We start from the raw sequence: 25855 nt of genomic DNA on the forward strand, positions 1-25855 counted from the left end.
AAATTAATATCTTCATCCATGTTATTGACAGTGGAGTTGTGTGGATGTTGGTGTCATCTTGGTGCTGATGACACCAAGAAGTGGGGCGTGGTTGACACAGCAGAGGAATGGGATGGCATCCAGAGGGTCCTAGATGGGCTTGAGCAGTGGGCCCAGGTGAATTTCATGAAGTTCAACGAAGTTGCACCAGGGTCAAGACAAGCATCACTACCAGTACAAGCTGGAGGATGAAAGGATTGAGTGCAGTCCTGCCAAAAAGATCTGGTGGTACTGGTGGATGTCAAGCTGGGCATGAGTCAGCAGTGTGCCCTTGCAACCCAGGAAGCCAACTGTATCTTGGGACTGCATCAAAATAAGTGGGGTGAGGGAGGTGATCCTGCCCTTCTACTCTGTTCTGGTAGGGCCTCTCTTAGAGTACTGTGTGCAGATGTGAAGTCCTTAATACAGGAAAAGCATGGAACTATTGTTGCATGTCCAGAGAAGGGACTCAAAAATGATCCAAGGGATAGAACACCTCTCCTATGATGACAAGCTGAGAGAGCTGGGGCTGTTCAGCCTGGAGAATGCTTCGGAGAGACCTGATAGCAGCCTTTCAGTATCTAAAAGAGCTACAGAAAAGAAGGGGAAGGACTCTTTAGCAGGGTCTGTGGTGGTAGAACAAGGGAAATGGTTTCAAGTTTAAAGAGGATAGATACAGACTTGAACATAAAGAGAAAGTCTCTTACAGTGAAGGTGGTGAGGTGCTGGAGAAGTAATTGATGCCCCATCCCTGGGGACTTTAAAGGCGAGGCTGGATCAAGCCCTGGGCGACCTGATCTAGCTGTGCATGTCCCTGTTCGTTGCAAGGGAGTTGGAAGGGACATTTAAAGGTCATCTAGTCCAACTCTAAGGATTCTGTGATTCTGTTCTATGAAAATTGGTTTAATTTTAATTGCATGGGCATACATAAAAATGTATGCATGTTGAAAAGAAAATAATTCTCTCAAAATATCTTGCAGAAAGTAAACTGAAAAGAGGATAACATTGACAAATAGTTAATTTTCTATTGTTCAATTCATATTTTTCCTTTTAGGATCTATTTCTTTTCCTACTGTTCAAATCTTGGCTGGTTATCACTCTAACATTGGCTTTCACCATCTACTATTTTGCAAACTAGACTACATCTCCCCGCTTAGCTGAGTTTCCTGAAGTTTTAGAATGCATACTTTTGCTACTCATTTGCTTTTCTGAGTGTGGACTTTTTTACTTTCAAACGCTGCAGTACTAAAATGCAGGTTGTTTTTTTTTTTTTTTTTTAAATTATTTTTGGACATTATGTTGATGGTATGCTTTCCATTTACATGGCAGGAGAGTTGCTTTGTTCGTGATGGGGAAGAATTTAATAATTTTAAAAAATTTTTCCCTCAAAGGAAAAAGAAGAGTAATTCTTTGTAAATTAAAAAGAAGGTAAAAGATAAAGAAAAATAAAGAAAATCAGGGTGAATTATTGAGTGTTATTCTTCTAACCATGGGTAGACTTAGATAATGTTTAATGCTTTTAATTGGTCTTTTCAGCTTTTCAAACAGAAGGGAAGCTATATCTTATTTTGGATTTTCTCAGGGGAGGAGATTTGTTTACACGTTTATCCAAAGAGGTAAGCTTTCTTTATTTGAAAATCATGTATTAATAAAACTTTACTATAAATTGCCTGTATTAGGGTGGTTTTACTCTTTGTAAGCCAACTTTCATTGAACAAAACTGTAAGTATATTTTTAACTAGTTTTGCTTCTGTTCTGTTTTTTTTTCCTCACAAGTAGTCATTTCATAAGAATGCAGTTGGTAATTTACATTGTCTAAGCCTTTCTTTTTTTTTTTTTTCAGTAACTGTAATCTCTCTGTATTGCTTTTTGCACCTTGCTTAGATTTTCTTCTCCTATTGCTACCACAGTTTGATGTGTCAGAAAGAACACGAATTTATATTAAGCCTGGACTTTCAGAAACTTTCAGCTTCTTGTAGAGGTTTCTCTTCCCAAATATGGCTGTATTAAATATTGGATTTTTTTTTTTTTTTGTAGAGATAACATCAGCAAGCACTTTTGTACAAGCTTTGAGCTTAAATCTTTTCTTTAAATCTACAGAAGTGAATATTATTTTAATTCTTACATAGACCGTTTTCTTAGTTCAGTTTTTGTTCATTGTTCTAAGTTCTTTTTGATAGTCTTGGAGAAATTCAGGCATTTGAATTTGAATCTCTTTGTCTGGAAACAAAATGTTCATGTCCAGTGAAGAGGTAGTCTCATTCTTTAAATGTTTCCATTTTTCAGTTTTCCTACCATGCATCTTTGTTCTCTTGACCAATCAGGAGTAAATAACCTGTTTTGCAGACAGTGTAATGTAGCACTGTCTTCAGAAGTATGTACTGTGAAACAGTATTAGTGATAAAATGCTAGGTTTTGTATAACCAAACATTGAACTGCTAGTTGTTTTTCAAAAAAGAAGGGGAGGGAGTATTATGAAGAGCTGTTCTGCAACAACAGGTCATCTACAATCAATCTGGATTATTTACTTGGTGCTAATGTAAGTTTTAGAGATTTTGCATGTGAAAAGAATTGTTCTGCTTTTTGCAGGTGATGTTCACAGAAGATGATGTTAAATTTTACCTAGCGGAATTAGCGCTTGCTTTAGACCATCTCCATAGCCTTGGAATAATATACCGGGACCTGAAGCCAGAGAAGTAAGAATCCAATGCAGCAAGTGAAGCACGCTAATTTGATCTGCATAGCACTTCAACTACTGCACTTCTCTTTCCAGCTGTTAAATGTTAATTTTATGTATTTATTACACAAACTGTACAGGAGTGAAGATGGGGGAAATTTGTACAGTTCTTTAATTAAAAAAGTTGGATTTCATGTGTAATCAAAAAGGAGTCTAGTTTGAGTGATATGCCAAGGACTATATGTTGCTGTAAGTACAAAGTATACTGAAAGGTGTGTGCCTCTACAATGAAGGAGACAATTTTAGCAATTTTTTTGGTTGCCAATGAATTGCACTTGAAGGCTTAAAAATAAGCATTTTTTTTCTAAAACTGGTCTTTAAAATATACAAGAATAAGAGCAGAATGGAGTTTAAATTTAAAAGATGAAAATAGTATGTTAAGTGCTTATGTAATCTGTTGGCAATCAAGAAATTACACTGAAAATTTAAATTAAGCTTGAAACTAAAAACTCCAGTGTAGTGTTGCCCTTCAATAACTTAGTTGTATCTGTCTCGTTTGAAGGATTGAGTCCTGTCTCCTGTTCTCTGTCTTCCATAACTTTTTCAGTGTTTGAAGATGTAAAGAAGGAAATGCCAGTGACATCATCTGTAAAATTTTAAAACATTTCAGATAAAAATGCAAACATCTTAATGTGTGCTGTAGTACTGATTCATATTTGGAAAGGAGTCTACATGAAAATGCAGCATCTGTTATCAAGCGTCTGTTGTGCTTGATAAGGTTGTTCACATACCTCATTGCCAGGACATCTGAAAGTCTGTTGTCCTTGATGATACCACATCTCTGTTATGGCTATGTGGTGAACCTAAAAAGTCTGTTGTCTCATGCCAAGTATTAGCAGAAAATGAGTAACAAGCAGACAAATTCTGTAACGCTACATAGGACTTGCATTACTATAGCCTGTTCTTTTGTGCATCTTCTAGAAATAGAACACAAATTTTAAAATGTTATGTCTTATTTGAAGAGAAGAAGGAGGATTCATTCTCAAATCAGAAATTTGCTGACAATTAGTTTCAAGGGGGAAAAAAAACGAAATCATAGGTGTAAAAAGCCAAAGTAACTGCTGCCTCAAACAGCAAAATCTTTTCATCTTTTCATTTTAGGCATGCAAAAATCTTTTCAGAAGTTGAAATTGGAAGTGATAGCAATAACTCACAGACTGTAGTGTCAGGCAGTTTGCCACTACGGAAAGTGGAAGGAGGAAAAGGGTGTCGTATATCTAGTTTGTCTCTCATTGCAGTTAAATGCAGTGGTTGTTAAGGGGAGATGGAGTCTCCCGTGTGTGGCCCCTTATTTTTGTGATTGTAATAAATAGGCTCTTAACTGTGGGGCCTAATGGATATAGGTCCTTTGGTACAACGTGAATATTTATTAATGTTATTTAAAGTTGTGAACGTTCTTTGAAACCATAATTGCAAATTAATGCACGTTTTGCATACATACAGGAGCATAACAGTTCTTGCTCAGTTTAGGAGTAACAGAAATATGTCTCTCATTACCACATCTAATTAAATACATATGGTACAGGTGGCCAAAACTGAAAATTCAAGCTAACTTATTACATTCCATGCTGAATTTAATGAAATAGATGAATAAAAATCTGATATACTGAATCAGTTTCATAATCTTTAGTGAGAAAGAGTTGAAGGATAAGAAAATGTGTACTTTCAAGCTATCTCCTCCTAATGATGCATTTTCATGTGTTTGCTTCTGTGTGTCTTTGAGCTGATCTGTCACTTCTCAGATGTCAATATGTTGTTTGAAGCAATAGTTAAGATTGTTTTTTGTTTTTTTTTCTTTTAGCATCCTGCTTGATGAGGAAGGACATATTAAACTAACAGGTGAACAAAAGGCAATTGCAACACGTGGATTTTTCTATTCGTAATAGTCTTTGAATCTCCCTCCTTTTTTTAGAGCAATGCAGTGAAATCAGCTGTTTTAACCAGTAGGTGCTTTTGCTGTGGAGCAGATAGCGTAATTAATTTGGATTAGATAAAATATTCATTATATTGTTTTGGAAGTATGTCTGATATTATGGCTCTATAATAATGGTTTGGGGGTGAGGCTTGCGGGCAGAGGAATTTCTAATTCCTGTATGTATATTTAGGCATGTATATTTATGACTAATAAAAGCATCACGTTTCACATTGTGGTAAGGGTATCGCCCATGACTGATTCAAAGTAAATAAAGACATTCTGAACTATTGTATTTTCTTCCAGATTTTGGCTTAAGTAAGGAATCGATTGATCATGAAAAAAAAGCCTACTCTTTCTGTGGGACGGTAGAATATATGGCACCTGAGGTTGTTAATCGACGAGGTCATACACAGAGTGCAGACTGGTGGTCTTTTGGTGTTTTAATGGTAGGTTTCTGGTAAATGCCATAGTAACAATGCTGCTTTACAAGGTTTGTTGAAATAAATATTCAAGTGTGTAGGGTGACCTTTAAATGAGTTGTAACTACCTGAAAAGTTTGAAGTACTTGGAAATTAATAACAATAGATTAACATTTGGATCTAGATTGTGGACTAGGTCTCATTTTAACACCGACAATATGCCATCCTTTTGTTATTGTTGAATTGAAATGCATCTATTGTGGTTTGAATATTATGGAGACTAACAGAAGTACTAAAATACACAGGAAAATACTGTCTTCCAAGTTGAGTAAGACATTTAGATCCAAATCTTAAATATAAATTTATTCACAAGAGGGGAAAAAAAAAAACAAAACAAAAACTGAGCAAATCCTGAAAAGTCTCCAGTGTAACTACAACTTGTTAGGATAATGGCAGCTGTTGTTTGTGCCTAGCAAAGCTAAATGTAAATGATGCTATGCTGATAGGGATGCTCAGGAGGACCCACCTTACAGTGTTTCTGCAAGGAGCTAATGTCTGTTGAATTGTAGGTTCAGAAGGAAATGTGTATCAAATACGGCTTTGGAGAAAAAAAACATATGTTATTTTAGGAATGCTTAATGGCCATTAACATATAGAATTTGTGTGCTTTTTTTGCTGTGAAGTTAAAAATAATTGTTTTTAAAGGTTTTTTTTTACTGCTTCTGTAGTACATCTACAAATGTACAGTATGTGTGCTTTGTAGCACGAGGAGGACTTTCGTCTCTGAAAATGTCATCATATCACATTTTAATCATCTAGAATGCTGTTGTGATCTGAAAACTGACTATGTAAAAGTAGCACCTGATGACTCAACTCTCTCAAGGCAGACAGGCACAGACACGCACTCGCAAAACAGCTCATTTTATCATTAAGAATGCTTTTAATCATTACTGTAGGCTTTGAGCATGCAGTCAATTAGAGGAAAATTACAAAGTAGTAGCAAAATATTTCTGGTTGATGATAACACAAATATAGTTAAACTTCAGCTTTATTTAATACAGCTGAAAAATACAGTTTTGTGCTAATGAAGCACATGTTAATGTTGAAAATTGCTGAAATATGTTAGACATGACTGCTGTAGTTTTCATTCTAAATGCACTGCATTTTAAACACCTTGGCTTCAATTTTAAATATGAAATTATGTCCTTAGAGAGCAGACCCTCTAAATTAGCGCACAGAATGCGGTACTATTTTCTGAGGCTTATTTTTCTTGTGTCTCTCGTTCGTGTGCTAATTTTCATAGGCAATCTGTATCTATCCACTCTTAAATCAAATCTGCGTTGAAGAATCAAGGTGTCGGTGGTGTAATATGAATACACAGTATCTAGACTGAGCAGAAGTTATAGCATAGAAATGGAGACTAGGAAGGTAATAAATCATTTTTCTCCCTGTCTCCTGCTGTAGGGCATGAAGTGTGTGTAAACCATCATTGAACAGTAACTTTTAATATGTTCTTAAAACAGTGGATATTTTCTTGGATGCCAGAAATCTGAAAATGTTCATTTAAAGCTTTCGGAAGCATTATAGATTTGTAGAGGTACTCTCCCTGCTGAAATAAATAACAAATCGTAACTACAGAAGGCAAATGTTGACTTAAAGTACTGTTGGGCTGTAGGCATTGGACTGTGGTGGGATTAAGTGAGGAGGGGTTGGAGTGGAACAAGTAATACCTGTTGAGCTATAACAAATGTGTATACTTTTAACAAATGAGAGCTTGCTGAAGAAACTTTTTATTATTGATCCAGGCCAATCTAGACCAAGTAAGTATAAAATTAAGTAGAACATGCAACAGCACAAATTTGCTCTTAAAAAAAAAAAAATAAAAAATTAAGTGTAGTTTATGAAGCAGATAGATTTTGATAGTTCTGCTTCATGGCAATTATGTAAAAACATTTGAAAGTAGTGCTTTTTTGTGTTGACTGTGTTTTAAGATTTTTGTGTTTAAGTATATATGTAAAAAGCAATAGAGTACAGAGCATCTAGGAGCTCTTACTGAGAATATTTTTTTTAGGATAGTAGGAAATTTTAAATTTTAATAAAACACATTTCACATTTAAGGAAACTACAGTTGTACATTGTTCACTGAAATTATCACTGCAAATCTTTAATACTTAAAGATTGAATTTTTGGCTCACAACAGAAAGTTTAGAGGACATCTTGTATTTAGGATGGCTTAAGCTTGCAGAAGCTTGTCAGATAATTATTTTATAATTACATCAATTTTGATGGCTTCAAGTGTATGTCACGAAATTTCATTAAACTAAATTGTTTTGCAGTTCTTAAACCAAAAATCAAGATTCCTGCCACAGAGCTGGCTGCTGTGTCTGCTGCCAGATGGCTTTCAGTACCTCAGATCTGGTATCCTGCAGAAGTTCTGCAGCCCAGTAGAAGTTCCTTTATTTTTATCTATTTTTACTTGGTCGCTTTCAGAACAGATCAGTATTTTAACAGTGTCTATTGCCTTCTGCCAGGCACTGTAGAATGTGCATGCATGTACTGTGTAGCTCCTACGTGTTCCTTCAGACTTTATTTCCACTGTATGCATACAGTAACCACTTTTTCATCATGCATGTCTTTGTCAATCAACTAACCTTTTTCCCTCTTCCAATAAGGACTGTGTATTTGCTGATTTTAAGCACTTGAATATTTTTAAAATATCTCTGTGTGAGGACAGGTTGTCACTAACTTTTGAAAGGGGAACCTTTTTCCCCACTCTTGCCCTCTTGGAAACTAAAATATAGTCGTATAGCTCAAGTTTTCTTTTAAGGCAGAAGTGATACACAAAACAATATAGGCTAAATTGTTCAGGTGAAAGCATGTCGAGCAAGGTATCAATCTAGGAAGATATTTTGCAGCATTAAAATAGCAGAGGCTGCTCAATATTCATAGTAATTTAAACTGTACAATGAGAAGTTGTTTTGCACAGACTTAATTGTTAATATGCATGAATTTTGGAAGGTTAAGATGCTGAGTAGTTTTGTCAAAAATTAGATTCTTGTCCAGGTAATGTAATTGATGAAAGTTTTACTCTATACAGTTTGAAATGCTCACTGGTACTCTACCTTTCCAAGGGAAAGACAGAAAAGAAACCATGACTATGATTCTCAAGTGAGTACACTCTTATTTATATATCTCATCAGGTATTCTACAGGGATGCCCTCCGGGCTGCAATATCTAATTTCTACTCTTCCCTCATTTCCAAAGGTACTGGTAAATCCTCACTCCCTATTAATTCCCTTTGCCATCTATCTAATTTGCCTTTCTATTCCTCCCCCTTACCAGGTACAAAGAATTTCATAGCAGTTCTTTAATCTATAATAACTTTTTCAACCATATTATCTTTCCCATCTTATTTCTATAATATTTTAACCTTCTTATCCTTTTTGATATCCTGTACATTTTTTCCTTGTTGTTTTGTTGCTTTTTTCTTTTGAGAAACTATTTTCTCTCCTTTTCCTTCTCTTTCTTACCAGCTCCTTATCCTACTACTTTATATTCACTGCTGCCAACAGCTTGCTTTCCTGAAACTTCCCATATTCTCCTATGACTTATCCAAGCTCCAGTTTTCCTCTTTGCAATTTGCAGTGTAGGTTTTGCATTAGCTATATTGTGGAAATTGCTTTCCTTCGTGCAGTTTAACGTACTTGGTTTTGCTATTAAGGCCTGTTTTTTTTTTTCTTTACTGTTGCCCTGCATCTTTTTTGATCTAATGCACCTATGATGCGATATTCCCACGTTCAAGACTGTAATCCAACTCTGTGCAAACTATTGTTTTATCATGTCATAATTTCACTTCTGTGTCAAAAACATTTATTTTTTTTTTTTACTAACGCCATTTGTTTTTTCCTGGAAGCTCATAGAACTGTTTCAATTTTCTCATTTGTTTCTTCTTTCATAGTTAATTAATGTCCTTTGTCCTGTTACCACTAAATATTGAAACCAGCACTATTTCTGCACCAACAGCCTGCTTTTAAAAATTCTTCCATATTTTCCTAAGAAATTTGCACGTGAAGACTCCTAGAAAGCATACTCGTCCTGGCTTTTGTGTTTGTAGTGCATGTACATAATTGTTCTTTGCCCCTGCTTTTCTTTCCGTATTTGTGGGTATATGCAGTGGTGCTAATTTCTACCGCTGTCTCAATACCATGCTGATTTACATCTCCATGTCATGATTATTGTTTTTAACTAAAAGTCTCTATCTATTTACAGCAAGTATAAACTAGTTCTGCCCACCTTCTGTTAACAAGAAAGTACTCTGAGATTGTTCGGCTGCACTCATACTTATGTTAAGAGCCATGTTTTTTTATCCACGTCTCAAATCGTGTATTTCTCTACTTTATCTACCTGTCTGCATGTGATTCCACTATTACTTGACAGTCTTTCCACCAGTGCTTCAAAAATGTTGTGTTCAGCTGGCATGTAGAATATCCTCCTTGCAAGTTAACTGACATTCATAGTTACTTTCAGATTTCTTCTGAGCATGTATCTCTAATTCCCTTTCCGATTTCCCTCAGCTTCTAGTCTTTATAACTGCTACTTGTTTCAGAAAGCTGTACAAAAAATGTGGTGTGAAATAAAGAATTTTTAGCTATCTTCTAACGTGCAGTACACAAATTCTGTACATATACAGAATGTACATATGTTTTATAAATCACTCCAAAAGTAATGCCTCCTGTTTATTTCCATGGAAACTACAACAAATACAAAGAGTGCAATAATACTAAAAAGAAACACTAAAGCAAATTCTCAGCTACAGAACACTCATTTTCAACATAGTCGACAACATCAGCTACACACTTTTCTAGTAATGAACAAGAGCCTGCATGCCTCGTTCATAAAAAAAAAAATCTGTGCCAGCGGAGGTGATTCACTGTCGCCACTGCTGCAGCACACCACCCAGTGCCTCACTGTGCTCGCATCCACTAATTGATCTCCACAAACATTCAGGAAACATTGCTGAATGTCAGTGGGTGCAATTTTTTTCTGCACGCTGGAATTCAGTTCCACGATTTTGCTTCATAGATACTTTCATATCAGGCACTGTTTGTCAGACTGCCATTCTGCTGCCATCTGTCACATGGCAACAAGTAATGCGATGCTGGCTGGAAGGTTTAATCTCTACTGCTGTACCACCAGCATCCACTCCAATGTCATGTGCTTACATAATAAAACATGAGGCATTACTTTCAGAGCAGCACTCAAACATACATATATACATACAAGTCTGTTTTGCTGTTGATAATATGAACAACTAAAAAAAACAAATTATATTTAAAGGTTTCTAAGTTCACATTTTTTGTCTGGCCCCGTAAATACTACTGAATGGCAGTGTGTTTTCTTTTTATTTTGTATATAATAGTGAATACACTGTATTTCTCCTTACTGTTTTCTTAACTGTTTAAAGTAAACAAGTGTGCATCTGAATTCATCTTTTCATAGTGTATCACTAAGATGCAGCACTTTTCTTACTTTGTTCTTGAGAAATCTGCAAAAATAATGCATTTGTCTGACAACATGTTTTACTGGGCTCCTTAGTTCTTGCTGAGATATGTTTTTATTTTTGTACGCTTTACCTGTAACTGAGAAACACTGCAATTTGAAGAAACCATAGTTTGTAGCAATGAAGTTAACTTTTTTTTTTTTAGTTTTCTCCTTTACTGACATGGTATGCCTTCATATAAAATTTTGTCTTCATCCATCAGGAAAGTCAGGAAAAAAAATTGCTGTCACTCATGTAGTTTGTAAGAAATAGGAAATAGAAATTTTTATAGGAAATCTCAGTTCACAGTCAGTTTGTTCTATATACTGGGTCCAGTGGCCACTGAGAGTTTTTGTGGAAGGTGCTCCTTCATGACAGAAAGAATGCATTGATAGTCTTTGTGCTTTGTGTTAATGTCCTCTTACTCGCTTTGTTGTGGAGTGCAGTACATGCTGGTCGTCCAGCTGCTCTTCTAAATGTTCTAGCTTTGTTCATCAAATCACTTTGGAAAGATGAATTGTGGTTATGTTTTTAACCAAGCTTTAGATATATTTGTTTTTCTCTAAGCAGCTGATCTCTCAGGCTATCTTCCTAGAGCTGGAGTTGTTTTGCATTGCAGCAGTAGGGCAAAGATTTTCACCCACGTAGCACTGCAGGTTTTTGTCGTATTTATCTGTTATCTGTTCTTCAGTAACACTGCTTCACTTAAAATGATACTGTTAAGCTTTGGCATCAGTGTTCTTTGATTGCATGTTACAGTATAGCTCAGTGAACAGACTTGATACCAAGTGAAAATGCAAAGAAATAATTGCATATAAAATGCGTAAGAATTCACCTGCTAAAGAGGCATAATAATCAGGGTAACAGCAGATGGCTTTTACCATTATACTGCTGGTCCTGGTCTGCATGTAGTACATTACTGAAGAGTTCTTAACATATGTCGTATGTGGTTCCTTTCTTACACCTTCTAGAATGTATTTTATCTTGCTAGAAGAATGGATCTTGCTTGATGTCACTTGTTTAAAACTTTGTTTAAAGATGGATCAAAACAAATTACAACAGTTTGTAAGTTGTTATCCTGTAATTATTTTCTGCTTTTTTTTTTTTAAATTTTTTTTTTTTTTTTTTTAACATTTTTGCATCCTCTACTGAAGTTACTAAGTCAATACTTAAAATATTGTTCTTCTCAAAACAGAGCAAGCTGGAATTACACATTTACATGACTGACAGCAGTTTTGCTATGTTTCTGATGTCTGAAGACAATTTCTCAGTGAAGCTATTTTGTGTGAATACAGATTTGCTGATTTGTAAAGGGCAGGGGAAGTGCAAAATTAATTCTTAGCTTAATATGTTTGTATGTTATTAAATATTTTTGTCTTATAGGGCCAAACTTGGAATGCCCCAGTTCTTGAGTCCCGAAGCGCAGAGTCTTCTGCGGATGCTCTTCAAAAGGAACCCAGCCAACAGATTAGGTAAAGTGTTTAATGGAATGTTTTAAATTGGACCATAACATTGATAACATAATAATTATACTGACTAAATACGTGTGCAGCTTCTTGCTTAAAATAAGCTTCGAAGCAAAAACGTAGCTTGCCTGTTTGCTTTTCTGGTGATCAGCCAAACATCATCTTTTGTATTTCTAAAAAAAAATACAGTAGTAATGAGAAATAATTTTCTGGTAATCCTTTTGACCAAGAAAATAATTATTCCTTTAAAAAAGGAGCAGGTCCAGATGGAGTGGAAGAAATTAAGAGACATCCATTCTTTTCCAAAATAGATTGGAATGTAAGTATCTAATTTGAAAAAAAAATAGTAATTGAACTTCTTAATTAAGAAGTATTTGTTGGTATCATGCAACTTTTCAATTCACTCTGACCTACCTTTCTGTTCAGAAATTGTACAGAAGAGAAATTCATCCTCCTTTTAAACCTGCAACTGGCAGACCTGAAGATACATTTTATTTTGATCCTGAATTCACAGCAAAAACTCCAAAAGGTAAAAAGAGAAGAATGCAACAATTTATGTATTTAAAAATTAGAAATACTGTTCCTGTTGGCTGTGTCTTGTTCTTGCAGGTTTTGCTGGGCTAAACAATTACTGAAAGATATTTTATACTTCATAAACGGTTTTACAGTTTTGAGTGCTATTGAGTTGTCCTGTGTAAAAATTGAAGTAATCCTCACCAACAAAACGTACAGATAAATTCAGTTTTTCTATCTAAATCCCAAGTAATCACTGTTAATTTAAAGATTATTCACATTCATCTCTTGAATGCAATACCCTGTGGTATCATTTAATTGTGATGGTGTCCTTACATACTGTGTATGTATGGAAACTTAGTAATTTCAGACTTTGTGTATTAAACTTGCTGTTTCAGAGCAGTCTGATTCTGCATAGTTTGACAAAGACCCATTCAGAATATGATAGAAATTCAGAGAGTTACCAAATTTGTGTACTCTTCCTCCACAAGTATAAATATGCTGCTGTATGGAAACATTTTCTGCACAGTACCGTTTTTTTATTTTAAAATATGATCTGTCAGTATTTCAGTCTTTGCAGTATTTGATTATCTATCAATTATGGCTATAATTAAGATGTGGAAATAATTGAGCACTTGTAGTTTAGTACTGAAAAATATACAAATTGTAGGTTACGTAGTTCATATAATAAAGTTGTATTTTGCTCTTCAGTATAGCCTGACTGCATCTCTTCATTTTAAAAATCATGCTTTGTAAGTAGATGATGTGTTTTTCAGATTCGCCTGGTATTCCACCTAGTGCTAATGCACATCAGCTTTTTCGCGGATTTAGTTTTGTAGCTATTGCATCAGATGATGAAAGTCAATCAATGCAGACAGTTGGAGTGCATTCAATTGTCCAGGTGAGTACATGAATATCAGAGGGGAAAAAAAAAAGTCAATTATGTAGTGTTATCCTCTTGATGGAGAGGGGATGTTTCCTCCATCGTAAAATGAGGTACCATGGCAATATCGTTATCAGCTTTATCCAATAAAAGTAAGGATGAGATTACTTTATTCAAGCAAGATCTCTGAAAGTGCAGGACCTTTTTCATTTCTGAGCATATGTGAGTGTGAGCAAGCTTCAATCCATAAATGAAAACATTCTATCCTTCAAACTGTAGTTAGTCTTTGATATCAAGCCGTGATTGTGTGGTGAAAAAGAATATAGGCAGCTCCATCATTTTGTTCTACAGCCCAAAATATTGATTCCTATAGTTCAGGTAGGAAGCACTGGAATACAATTGAAAATTCTGCCTAGATGTTGTGGACTGCTCTGTATTTTAGGAATATATTCAGCCTCTCTCGAACCAGTTTAAATTAAATGTGGTAAGCTGTGACATTTTGTGGCTGTTTGTTTATCTTATAAGTCAGTGTTGCAGTACACACGAGCTTTGGCTTCCTGCTGGTTTTAGGATTACTCCAATAGTGTCTCCTACATTAGTAACTGTGAGATAGTTAATTTTAATAGCCTAAAGTGGCTGCTATTTTTATACATTCTCCTACTTCCGGTCCTGTTTATTTTTGGACAGCAAAGCTTTAGCTAGGTGCCGTCCTGTGTGAAGCAAGAAAGGGGGCTTCATGCTTGAATGAGGAAGAGGCATGCTTTGCCTCCTTGTAAGTCTGAGATCGTTCTAAAAGCATGCACTGGGCAGTTTGCAGTCAGCAGGATGTAAGTTACTAAGGAAAACTTACTGGTGGCCTAAGCTGTGGTGAAAACTTCTTATTGATTGGTAGGAACAAAATGGCATGCAATGTGATCAGATTTTCTTATATTTTTAATGTAGCTGAGTGGCTATTATTTCTTCAGTCTTTTTACTCTGGAGTAGTTGTAATATGCTCGTTTGTGCACGTTACCTGTTTCACTTATAATGAAATGTTGAATTTAAGGGGATCCCCTTTTATTCTAAAAGGCTGTTTGATTTGGTATGCATGTCAGAATGACTGCTGGTCCAGAAGTCTTGCTAACAGTTACCAAAATCTTCTATGTGCTCCTTCTTTCCCACATACTTTTGTGGATGACGTTCTTTTTCTTTGTATATGATTTCCTTCTCTTGTAAAAGTCTCTCTCTGGTGCTCTGTGCCCCTCAACCACTTCCTCACTCATATTTCCTCTTTTCTCTGCAGCAGGATACCCAGATGGTTTCCTGCAAATGCTTTGCATCCTTTGCACAAACTCTTTATACCAGAAAGCCATTTCCTTCCCTTACAAAATTGGAACACTTCTCCTTTATGCTTTTAATTTCTGTGAAAGGATTTTTGATTTGTTATTCCATGAAATTTCCAGTTAATATAATATTGAATAACACCTGAAATTTCTAGCTGACATTTCACATGTACACAAAAGGTTCATCTATTTAAGTGATGGAAACAATTATGTTTTTTATCGCTAACTGTAGTCCTCTAATCTTCTTTTGTCTAAGAGATTTTATCCATAAATAAATAGATCCATAAACAGAAAAACATTGCATTTTCAATTTGGCAAGTACAGTGGGCATCATTTACGATGTATGAGATAAATTATAGATACTAACATCAAACAGAAGGTAGTGTCTGTTGAAAACACTTTCATCTAGCATAGCCATCAGTTTAAGATTTGAAGCAAGTCACTAAGGATTCAAAAACTTAATGTAGATATCAGTTTTTCATTTAGAAAATTGATCAATTGATAATGTTATTTTGGTAGCAGTTGCACAGGAACAGCATTCAGTTTACTGATGGATATGAAGTAAAAGAAGATATTGGAGTTGGATCTTACTCTATCTGCAAGAGATGTGTTCACAAGGCTTCAAACATGGAATATGCTGTAAAGGTAACTACTTTGTTATTAAACAAACTTTTCGGGATTTAGCATCATAAATGTAGGGTGTTGTAGACTTGTTTACTGTAGAGAACATATAATATTAAAATAATTTTCTTAGCAGGTACAGATTTTAGATGTAAATATGAATTATACTCATCAAGCAAACAGAATAATTACTGGCAAATTTTTATATAGACCTATGATAGTTTTGTTATCTGTGTGCTAATTTGGGTGATGAAAAGCAGTCTTCAGTCCTTGAGACTGTGTAATTGCAATGAAATTGATGGGAGTAACATGATTACTTTTAGTAGAAAATGTACTGCAGAAAAGCTTACATTTCTTTCCATCATTTAAAAAGCTATAGTAGATTGCTTTTATTTAAACATAATCATATGGAGGGGTTTTTTTGCTTCTAAAGTAGATTCATAAATTGTTAGATACGAATTCATAATAGCTGTGTATCTTCCTGAGTGAAATTCAACTCCTTCTTTGCTTGCTAATTTTTAACAAGATTTCTAATGTTATTTTAATATATTTCTGTCAGGCTCTGTAGTAGTTCTTTGAAGACATTAGCTTCTTAATAGCTGAAATCAACAGAATTCACACAAGGGCAATAAGTCTGTTTTTATTGTCTTTCTACATTACATTGTCAAACAGGATAGTTACTAAACAGAGACGTAGATGAGCAGACTTTTAAAGTAATGCTAATCCCATGCTATGAAGTAATTATTTTCTTGAATTGTTGAACAGTTCACTACTTGCATATAAAATGCAGAGATGAATTCAGAATGTTTTACTGTATTCTTGCGCTTAATTTCCCTGCTGGCAAGTCTCCAAACTCAATTTGGTTACATACTTGTAATTATCCTGGTTCTAGCCAAGAACAGGTATTACTTCTGTTCTTGCAATTTAGAGTAAGTTCTTGAAACTGGAGGAAAAGCACTGGCATTAATTTTCTAAGCTGTAATAGTTATTGTGTAGATTGCTTTGCTTTTCTGCTGCCTCTGTTGTGGCTTTATTCCTCAAAGAATCATGGAATGAAAGAAAAAAAAAAAAAAAGAAAAAAAAACAGCATCCAGTGTGCTAGGGTGATGCTGGTAGCAGAAGAGCTTTAGGATGCCAAGAGGAAGGAGGGGTGAGATGAAGAAGACATGAGAGGAAATTCCACAGTCCAGAAGGAGAAAATGGGAGAAGGACTTCTATGAGTATATGAAGAAGAATACTTAATAAATAGAGCCAAATAATATTTTGTTTGCGTATGGAAAACTTCAGAGCCTGATAGCAATTCTTCAGAAATTCATTAAGAACTTTCATAGTAGAATGCTTGTCTGAATTAACTTTGGAATTATTTTTTTCTTCTCAACTCTCCTTTCTTTTGCTGCACTAAATATTCGTTTGAGATCAGCTTTTGGAAAATCAGTTCCTTAGCACCAGAAACTGGCATCTCATGTTAAGTTAGGAACTTTCTGTTTTATTTAATGATGGGTGACTGAAGTCTTTTCCACCAAACTGCCTTGTGTAGTTTATCACTGTCTGAGGGATCAGCATTCCTTGCTGTGTCTTGCTGTTGCAGTTTAACTTTGGTTTTTATGTTCCATACCCTTTGCCAACAGTGATAAATACTGCTTATGTGTTTCTGCTAGTAAGCACACCAAAGTGTTGCACGATATAATATTCACAAAAGGATTTTTGCTTGTGTATCTTTTTGTTCTTACAGATCATTGACAAGAGCAAAAGAGATCCAACAGAAGAGATTGAAATCCTGTTGCGCTATGGGCAGCACCCAAATATTATTACCTTGAAAGATGTAAGCGATGTTTTGAAGTCATCCTTCAGTGCATTATAATAACATGCAGCTTTTTAACGTGAGAGATGGCAAACTGCATGTTTTAGGCGTGTGATTGATTTTTCAGTAACTCAAGTTTAAGATTTAATTTGATTTCAGAATCAAATTGTTACAGCACAACTTTACTCGACTGAATTCAATTTGTACTGAAATTGCTTGCTGTCATCTTTTAAAGAAAGCTTGTATTTTTGTAGAGTATAATCTTAAGCTGCCAAATAGTTTGTCCTTGAAAAATCCTAATACAGAGGACTTGATGTTTGAGACAGCATAATACTCTAATTTGTTTTCATGGACAGTAATAAGTATCTAGTACAGGGCAAAGTCTCCTAATACCTATATGGTTACCACTTTTGTTTACCAGGTGTCTTTGTGTAGTCTTTGACTAGAGGTGTGTATCAAGCTATTTTTTCCTGTATTATATTTGTGACTGTGGAAACGCTTCAACTGCAAGACATAACAGAAATTGAGGGAGAGAGATTTTTCATAGCGAGCACTAGATTCTAATGATCTAAGAGAAAAAGAAAATTGGATTTCTCTTTAATTATGCATTAAAAAATGAAAAATTTAAAAAGTATATAGTTAATGAAATCTTTAGTCTGCAAGAAAGTATTCTGGTCAAAACAGACCTAACCATTTCCAGAAAGCTAAGCTCAACTGAAAGTAGATTCACAGGTATTTTGAAGTCTTTAAAACAGTGGCTTATAAATATTATGGAGATGGATACTGGAGAATTCAGCCTAAAGCTTATCTACAATAGTTTTTCTTCACTTTTTTAATACTGTGTGTTTTGGCCCCTTCTTGGAAGAACAAAAGAAGTCATACACGAGCTATACCACCATGGAGCTTACCTTATTGCAGGTTGGATATCACAGTTACAGCCCCACGTTCTGTTTGCTCTGTTTTGTGAGTTAACGTGGAACCTGCATCAGCATTCCTACTGCTTTTGGTGCTATGTGCTATGCTCACATATTCATTTATGAGGTTGTTATTGACAGGAAGACAAATACAAGGATTACTCCGAGTGCTTATCTGATGAATTATTTTTTTTTTATTGAGAAGAGAGAATCTCAGGCAGCCTTGAAAAGTTGCCTGTCACACCAAATCCTTCTACTCTGTGATTAATTCTTCATCGTGGTCAGTTGTCTTCCAGTAGAAACAATCTTTCATTCAAGCCTGCTACAATATTCAAAGTGCAAGAAGTGACTACAGAAAAAGCCTTACACCACAGAGTGTAGATTCAGAGGAAGAGACAACTGGCTGTATTTTTTTGTTATTTCTATTTCAGGGCAACTCCTTAAGCAAAGTCTGTGGAAGTATGTCTAGTGCAAAGGAAGAGGCATAGGATTCATACACATTAGGAATTCATATAATGTCCACTGCTGCAAAAATTTAATGTTCTCTTAATCTTACATGTATGGTGTAAATTGTTTTTATGTCCCAAACTGCAGTGGTATGCTTTCACAGGGAAAGCATAAGAAGTCTTTGGCTGTGAGACCTCAAACTCATTGAGAACATAGTACGTTACTACTCAAATAAAACTTAATTTTGATTTGACTCAATTTTTCAGTCAGTTCCACACCAAAATTTAAATGTTTCTATTTTGAAATTCTGAAATAAGATACTTCAGCATTTAAGTGCGTGTCTTGGAACGGATTATTCCACTATAAATGTTTTTCTTTTCTATTCTACTATAAATGTTTTTCTTTTCTTATCTTCCAAGAATAAATGCAAAAATACTTGAATTTAAATGAAGGTGGACATTCTCACTTTGTTTGGCCTTCATGAAATTTAATTGTGAAAGCATTTTCATTGAAACAATGGATGCTCAGAACACCAATTTTGGTTGTTTTTTGTGATGTGGGCTTTTTTTACGGCTTTCCTTCTGTTTGTTACTAGTGGTCTTTTTCAGGTACACAGCATATAAACAAAAGAATAAGCTTTGCTTTGCTCTGTGAATGTCCTTCTTACCTGATACCCTGCCTTTGACAGTGCCACTAGTGGATGGCTAGGAAACAATATCAGAACTGAGGAAGCACAGAGCTTCCTGCGGTCCATTACCTGGGAACTTCCTGTGACAGCCCACTATACGTATTTTACCCTGTTTTGCTTTTTAGTTCCTATTATGTAACAGAACTTTTGACATGTTTTGAGTTATTTAAAGCATTGGCAGAAAAGATTCTTCAGAAGCTTTTTTGGAAACCTGAAAATAGCTTATCCAGTCTTCCTGTCCAAGTGCTTGTTTCTGACATTAAAAATAGAAAAAAGAAAGAAAAAAAAATTCCGAATATGTTTGTGAAGCCTGTATTTCACTTTATGAAACTGTTCTTTCTCCATGATACAGTACTTTTATTCAGGTGCCTATATCATGTTGTTTTTACTATGGGTTTTTTTTCCAGTTTGCTTGGTAGGTGAGACATACTGACTCATCTTTACGGTGTCCCAAGAGTTAATTTTGAAAACTGACATCATGTTTATGATCTTAACGTAAGGCTGTGCATCTGACTCTGAAGGAAACTTCACAGAAGTTTTTATTCAGTACAAACAGCTTCCAGGGATTAAATGGGTGAGAGAGATCAGGGCAAGGAGAGAGGTTGAGGTAGGCTTTTGATGATTTTTATTTAATTTTTTTAGGCAGATAAAACCATAAGAGGCTAGCAGTTGTAGCAGCCAAAGGCAAATCTGCTCATATATCCCTCTGCAGTGCTGAGATTTGTGATGTCTGTGCTTCATAGTACCAAATGAAAGAAGTCCATTTTAGTATTTAGAACTCTATCATCCTGCTTTTTAATCCTCTGGGACATTTAAATTTGTCATGTAAACGTGTTCAGGAAATCGGTCATATTTAATAGGGGGGAAATTACTATTAAATGAGAACTTTAAAAAATAGTCATGTCATCTTTTTAAGGCTATAAGCCTGTAAAAGGCTGCAGAATTATCTAATGCTCTTCTTGTTTAAATTGATGAGCAAAATTTTTACTAAAGAGAACAAAACCTTCTAAGCCAAGAAAAGTTCAGTTTTCAAACTGAAAGCAAATTGTAGTCATTCAAAGTATTAACTAGCATGTGTTTACCAGACAGTTTAACAAAGAAATTGGAGTAGAAACTTAATTTAGCTGTTGCCTATTCCTAAATGTATTTTGCTACAACATGGATAATTATTTCTATTTAAACATAACTAGTTTTCGCTTTGCACGTATTACAGAAGAGAACAATTCCAACATCAGCAAGAAAAATAGGTTGAAGTAATGATACAGAACAGAGTCTAAAATGTTTCATTACAGCAGAAACCAATTTCTGAGTTAATTCAAAACCCCAGCAAAGTGGAATGAAATGCTTAACCGTAGCTTAAAATATATTTTGGTATAGTTCAGTCTGTAGTGCCCCCTGGTGATGCTGTAAATTATTTCTCAATTATTAACAAAGAAGATGAGATCCAGGCAAAAATTAAGAATTTTTCCATAATTAAAAGCATAGACTAAATGTGCATATTATTTATAGTTAGGTATAAGCTTTATGTGCAGGGCAGTGTGCAAGTTGAAGGCTTTTAAATAACAGGTTTGTGTACATGAACTTCAAGAATGGCTTCAAGTAATCTGTGTACTTTGTTCTTTTATCTGAGTGTTTACTTGGAGTGATCTTGAAATTTTCATTGCAATTTAGTACAATAAATGCTTCTAGAATTAGCTCTAGTGTTGCTTACTTGAACTAGATTCTTTTTTGTCCAGTTTCTTCTGTGTCTTGTTTAGGTTGTTTTGGTTTTGTTTTTTTTTTTTCAGCAAAACTATTTTGGGGAAAAATACATTCTTATTCATATTTATCTTGAAATACACACGACTTTTTTTTCTGCTATTTCATTACTGTAGTACTTTTTTTTTCACTTATGTTTATTTCTGAAGATGACCAATGTTTTTTGACTAGTGAGTGGTGTGAGAAATGTGAGAAAAGTAATTGAAATAACTTGTCTAATGGAAAAAGTGGATGTTCCTGTTCAGTGTTTCATGCAAAGATAGGAAGGAATATTTTGAAAGTTTACATCTTTATGCACTTTTTTGCAGGTATATGATGATGGAAAATATGTATATGTAGTAACAGAACTTATGAAAGGAGGAGAACTGCTGGATAAGATTCTTAGGCAAAAATTTTTCTCAGAAAGAGAAGCTAGTGCTGTTCTGTTCACAATAACAAAAACGGTTGAATACCTCCATGCACAAGGGGTAAGTTTTCATCTCAGAGAAAATCCTTTTAATATTCTTCTCTTTCAGAAATGTATGCCTATATCTTTATATGTTCTCGTATGCAGTAATTAATTTCTGGTACAGTTACATTGCAACAGGATTTCTTTTTTGTGAAATCATAACAGTCCTCATCAGGTGAGTACATGTCCAGGTAGCAGCAAGGGTGCAGCTGTTCTCTTGTCCTTCATGCGTGGTTTGAGCAGTTCTGTGGAGTATTCAGATAATGATGAATAGGATATAAGAAGTAAGCCAAGATGTGATGTGGCTATTGTGTCCCTGTTCATTGCAGGGGAGTTGGACCAGGTGTCCCTCAGATGTTCCTTTCAACTCTAAGAATTCTATGATTCTAAGTGGTGCTAAGAGCAATTCTGTTGTTTAGACCTAGTATTGTAGTCCCAACCCCATGCTATGGTAGACTCTTAACATCTATCAGTTTTCACCTGTTACTCTTGTCACTTCTTCCACTTCTTGTTTCTGAAGTTTGACTTGTAACTCCTCCAATGGTAAACGAAAATTAATTTGGAAATAAAGTAGTTCAGAGATTGAGAAGGCAAGTGTGGCAATTGCATGGCAAGAATGATATGGTATGTCACATTTTGAAGTAAACAAGAAGGGGGAGGTATCAGAGAAAGGCAGAAAGCGTGGTTACAAGGAAAAAGGTGAGTTCATAACACTTAATGCTATTATCTGGGAAAAGACGTTTCAGAATGGATAGTACTCAAATTGTTTTAAGGAACACATAATAGTTCAGCACACTTTTCTGGGAACTCTTATTTCAGCAAGTTTATGATCAAAGTTACCTGGTTCATCTTACTGTGCAAGCCATCACTTCATTAAAGCACTTGTTTGTGAGCAGTTCTTTGAGCCTATGTGCACTAAGAATCTTTGGCCAACAGCATCCATTGCAAAGTATGAGTAAACCCCTTCCTGTGGGGTTCCTTCTAACCACATGTGGACAGAAAAGACCGACTGTCTTCATGTCAAGTAGGGTATTTTAGGGAATTTTCATCACTTGTTTACTGTGAATATTTGGAAATATTGACATGTTTAACTTGCATTATATCATATGTTCTTTCAAACTTCTGGAAATTTTTGCATTTCCTTATTTTAAGGACACTTCAACGTAAAAGTTGGCCAAGGGTGCAAGCAGTGAGCTCCTTGGTAGCCTAATTCTCAGCTATTCTTGTTTCTTTGGATGCTAGAGTAGCTCATTTGAATATGGTATTAGTAATCTGAACAGATTCTGAATCTGTGTGTGGTCTCTGCAACACTTCCTAGAGGGATCCCCTCATGGGCATGCAGAGGATACATTTGAGTGGAAAACTTAACTAAGCACGTAAAGAAATCTTCCTCTTCAGATTAAGTAATAGTTCCAACTCACCCAAACCATTGTAAAAGTATTATGGCTTGTGTAGAATAGCTAAGTGCTGGCACAGCAGACACAATAAAAGCCACAAGCAGGAAGTATCATGTCTTGGAGCAAAATACTTTTGCATGTTGGTAACGAGTGACAATGATAATCAAAACATGATGCTAGGAAATAACTGGAATGCTGGAGTGTCCTTAATATTGTTTTGCTGTTGTCTCTTGCTGTAATATAAAATGTCATTTCTGGTTGAAATGTTAATCTACACAATGTGACATCTTTTTAAAATTCACTTTTGGGAAAGCAGAATTGCACAAGAAGGTACTTTATTCTTTAACATCTATGTTGCTTTATTTGTGGGGTTTGGATTTGAACTACACTGTTACTCTTTCTTGCGCTGAATTGCTTCCCTTTATTAAAACAAAAACAGAAACAAAGCAAAACAAAAACACACAAAAAAAAACCAACCCAGTCCATGAAATCCACAGTTCTGTGCTGCCTTTATTGCCCACTTCTTCCTCTTATGGTTTATTTCAAAAAAACAAACAAGAACAACTAGAATAAAACTAGAGTAACTTTTCTGCCTCTCTTGGATCAGAGTAAAATGTAGAGTAAAAGTATTTCTGATCTCCAGAAAATGACGCTGTCAGGAGTCAGTTCTTTCATACATTGACATCTCAAGCCATGTTCCCCTTGGTGTTCTACAACTCTAATTCCTTAAGAAAGTTTTTACTTTTTGTCTTCGAAGATGCTTATTTCTATAATTTTAAATATTTTGCTAAATCTAGGAATATCAAAGTTTACATGCTTAGAAAAGTCTCTACTATGTAGACTCACTCTTATGTGGCTGTAGGATCTGCAAGACCCTCCTGCAGTCTTTTACTACTTCATCTTGTATTTCCTGAAACATTGCTAGCGTATGGTTTGTAATCTGTGTAGCTCACTGTTAGGAATTTTGTTTTTTTTTTCTCATTTTAGTCTGATTACATTCTTAAAATATTTCACCATGATCTTTTCTGAGTGTTAAGTGAGCCTTCTATTTATCTTTAACTATGGAGAGCTGTGTTTAATATGAATTAAATACATAAAATAAGACAATCAGAAATATTAAGGCCTTCCTCATATATTTAATTAAATTCTCAGTAGAAGTTTAAATCCATTATATGGTTTGAGCCATATGTACTCCTTCCTTTCTATACATGGAGTTGTGTCTCTTGAATCCTTAAGCTAATTTGTCTTTTACAGAAAATAGAGCAGGTATAACATGCCATCTGATTTCAGTGACTGTCCTTGCACTTCACAAGTTTTATTTAGGCTTATTACAGCATGGCTTCATATAAGATCAGATTAATTCTTCTAGAACTTGGGCAGATTTTACTATTTTTCTCAAGTGTTTTACATCTAAAATACATAAAAAGCAGGCACTGGGAAGCCAGAATAAGCCTTTATGAAATGTTAGCTCATTCGGAGATTATAATATTCTGTATTAAAATTGCTCCTCAGTCAGTACGTAGGTGTTTGCATTGAGATTATTCAATTTAGATAATCTAAATTATAGAAAGTTACTCCAGTAGTAACTGATGTGTAGTTATATGGTAGTGTGGTGCTCCAGTAGCTGCAGAAATTCATTACTTCAAAAGATACTACTAGCCAGAGAGTCACAGAATCATGGAATGCTTTTTGTAGGAAGGGATTCCTAAGATCATGTAGTTCCAACCCCCCTGCTATGTGCAGGGTCAGCAACCACCAGACCAGGCTGCCCAGAGCCACATCCAGCCTGGCCTTGAATGCCTCCAGGGATGGGGCATCCACAACCTCCTTGGGCAACCTGTTCCAGTGCATCACCACCCTCACAGTGTAGAATTTCTTCCTAATATCTATTTTAAATCTACCGTCTTCCACTTTAAAACCATTTCCCCTTGTCCTGTTTATAAGGGCTACATGCCCTTATAAAAACTCCCTCCCCAGCTTTCCTGTAGGGCCACTATAAGGTCTCCCCGGAACCTTCGATTCGATTCTGAAGCCCCAGTTCTCAGGTTCTGATCTAAAGAGCTTTGTAAGTACAGTATGCATGTTAAAACAAGACAGCTTGAATTGTCTGCATAACTAAAGTTTTGCACTAAGCTTATTTTTGCTGGGTTCCTCTTCCTTTTGGTGAGGGGTAGAATGAAGGGGAGGTGAAGTTTCCAAATGAGATATTCACTACTCCAGATACCATAGTCAGAATGCTAGAGCTGATAGAAGAAGCTGGAAATTGGACAATGATTACTGATGGCAGGTATTAACTAGAATAGATAATTAAAGTAAAAAACCTATTCCTGTTTTAAGCTTACTGTATTTTGTGGTTTGTTTTGTGTTGTTTTTTTTTTTCCTAGGTTGTCCATAGAGATCTGAAACCCAGCAATATTCTTTATGTTGATGAATCTGGTAATCCAGAATCAATTCGAATTTGTGATTTTGGCTTCGCAAAACAATTACGAGCAGAAAATGGCCTTCTGATGACTCCGTGTTATACAGCAAATTTTGTTGCACCAGAGGTAAACACCACAGTAGCTTATATGCCTTGATTTCTTTTGATGGGAACACCCCTAGTTAGGTGTTTGTTCCGTTCTTCTGCAGCAAATGAAATAACTTAAAAGCATTTAAAAATCTGAGATCTTGGTATTTTAATAGCATAACCAAAGCATTTCTAAGTGCTTTTTTTGTAGAAAAATATTTGTCTCCCTCAGGTTTTAAAGAGGCAAGGTTATGATGCTGCGTGTGACATTTGGAGTCTTGGTGTTCTGCTTTATACTATGCTTACTGGGTAAGGATTTTTCGTTTGTTCACTTCTTTTGCTCTGTAATAGCAAACAAGAACAGTGTATGTGAGCCCACTGTGACTGTGTTTCTAGAGGAGCACTGATTAATCTCAATTACAACTTTACCTTCAATAGAATTTGCAGGAACTGATGCCTCGTC

General features: G+C 35.3%; 1 protein-coding gene across 2 annotated transcripts in view; it reads left to right on the top strand.

Annotated features, from left to right (window-relative positions):
- Positions 1-25855, top strand: part of RPS6KA3 (ribosomal protein S6 kinase A3) — a 69733-nt gene that overhangs the window by 37750 nt on the left and 6128 nt on the right. The window contains exons 6-19 of one of the 2 annotated variants that reach the window (XM_042809618.1): positions 1555-1634; positions 2608-2714; positions 4557-4594; positions 4974-5116; positions 8187-8257; positions 12012-12100; positions 12349-12413; positions 12521-12623; positions 13384-13508; positions 15335-15457; positions 17166-17255; positions 21350-21508; positions 25271-25432; positions 25625-25701. In XM_042809618.1, coding sequence (XP_042665552.1) covers positions 1555-1634; positions 2608-2714; positions 4557-4594; positions 4974-5116; positions 8187-8257; positions 12012-12100; positions 12349-12413; positions 12521-12623; positions 13384-13508; positions 15335-15457; positions 17166-17255; positions 21350-21508; positions 25271-25432; positions 25625-25701 — 1432 coding nt within the window. Of the gene's footprint in view, positions 1-1554; positions 1635-2607; positions 2715-4556; positions 4595-4973; positions 5117-8186; positions 8258-12011; positions 12101-12348; positions 12414-12520; positions 12624-13383; positions 13509-15331; positions 15458-17165; positions 17256-21349; positions 21509-25270; positions 25433-25624; positions 25702-25855 lie in introns of both variants that reach the window. The other variant, XM_042809616.1, reaches the window with a different exon arrangement.

The sequence above is a fragment of the Centrocercus urophasianus genome, unplaced genomic scaffold, assembly GCF_019232065.1.
Source record: "Centrocercus urophasianus isolate 14NV4802_14NV808 unplaced genomic scaffold, USGS_Curo_1.0 seq_12, whole genome shotgun sequence".
Taxonomy (NCBI): domain Eukaryota; kingdom Metazoa; phylum Chordata; class Aves; order Galliformes; family Phasianidae; genus Centrocercus; species Centrocercus urophasianus.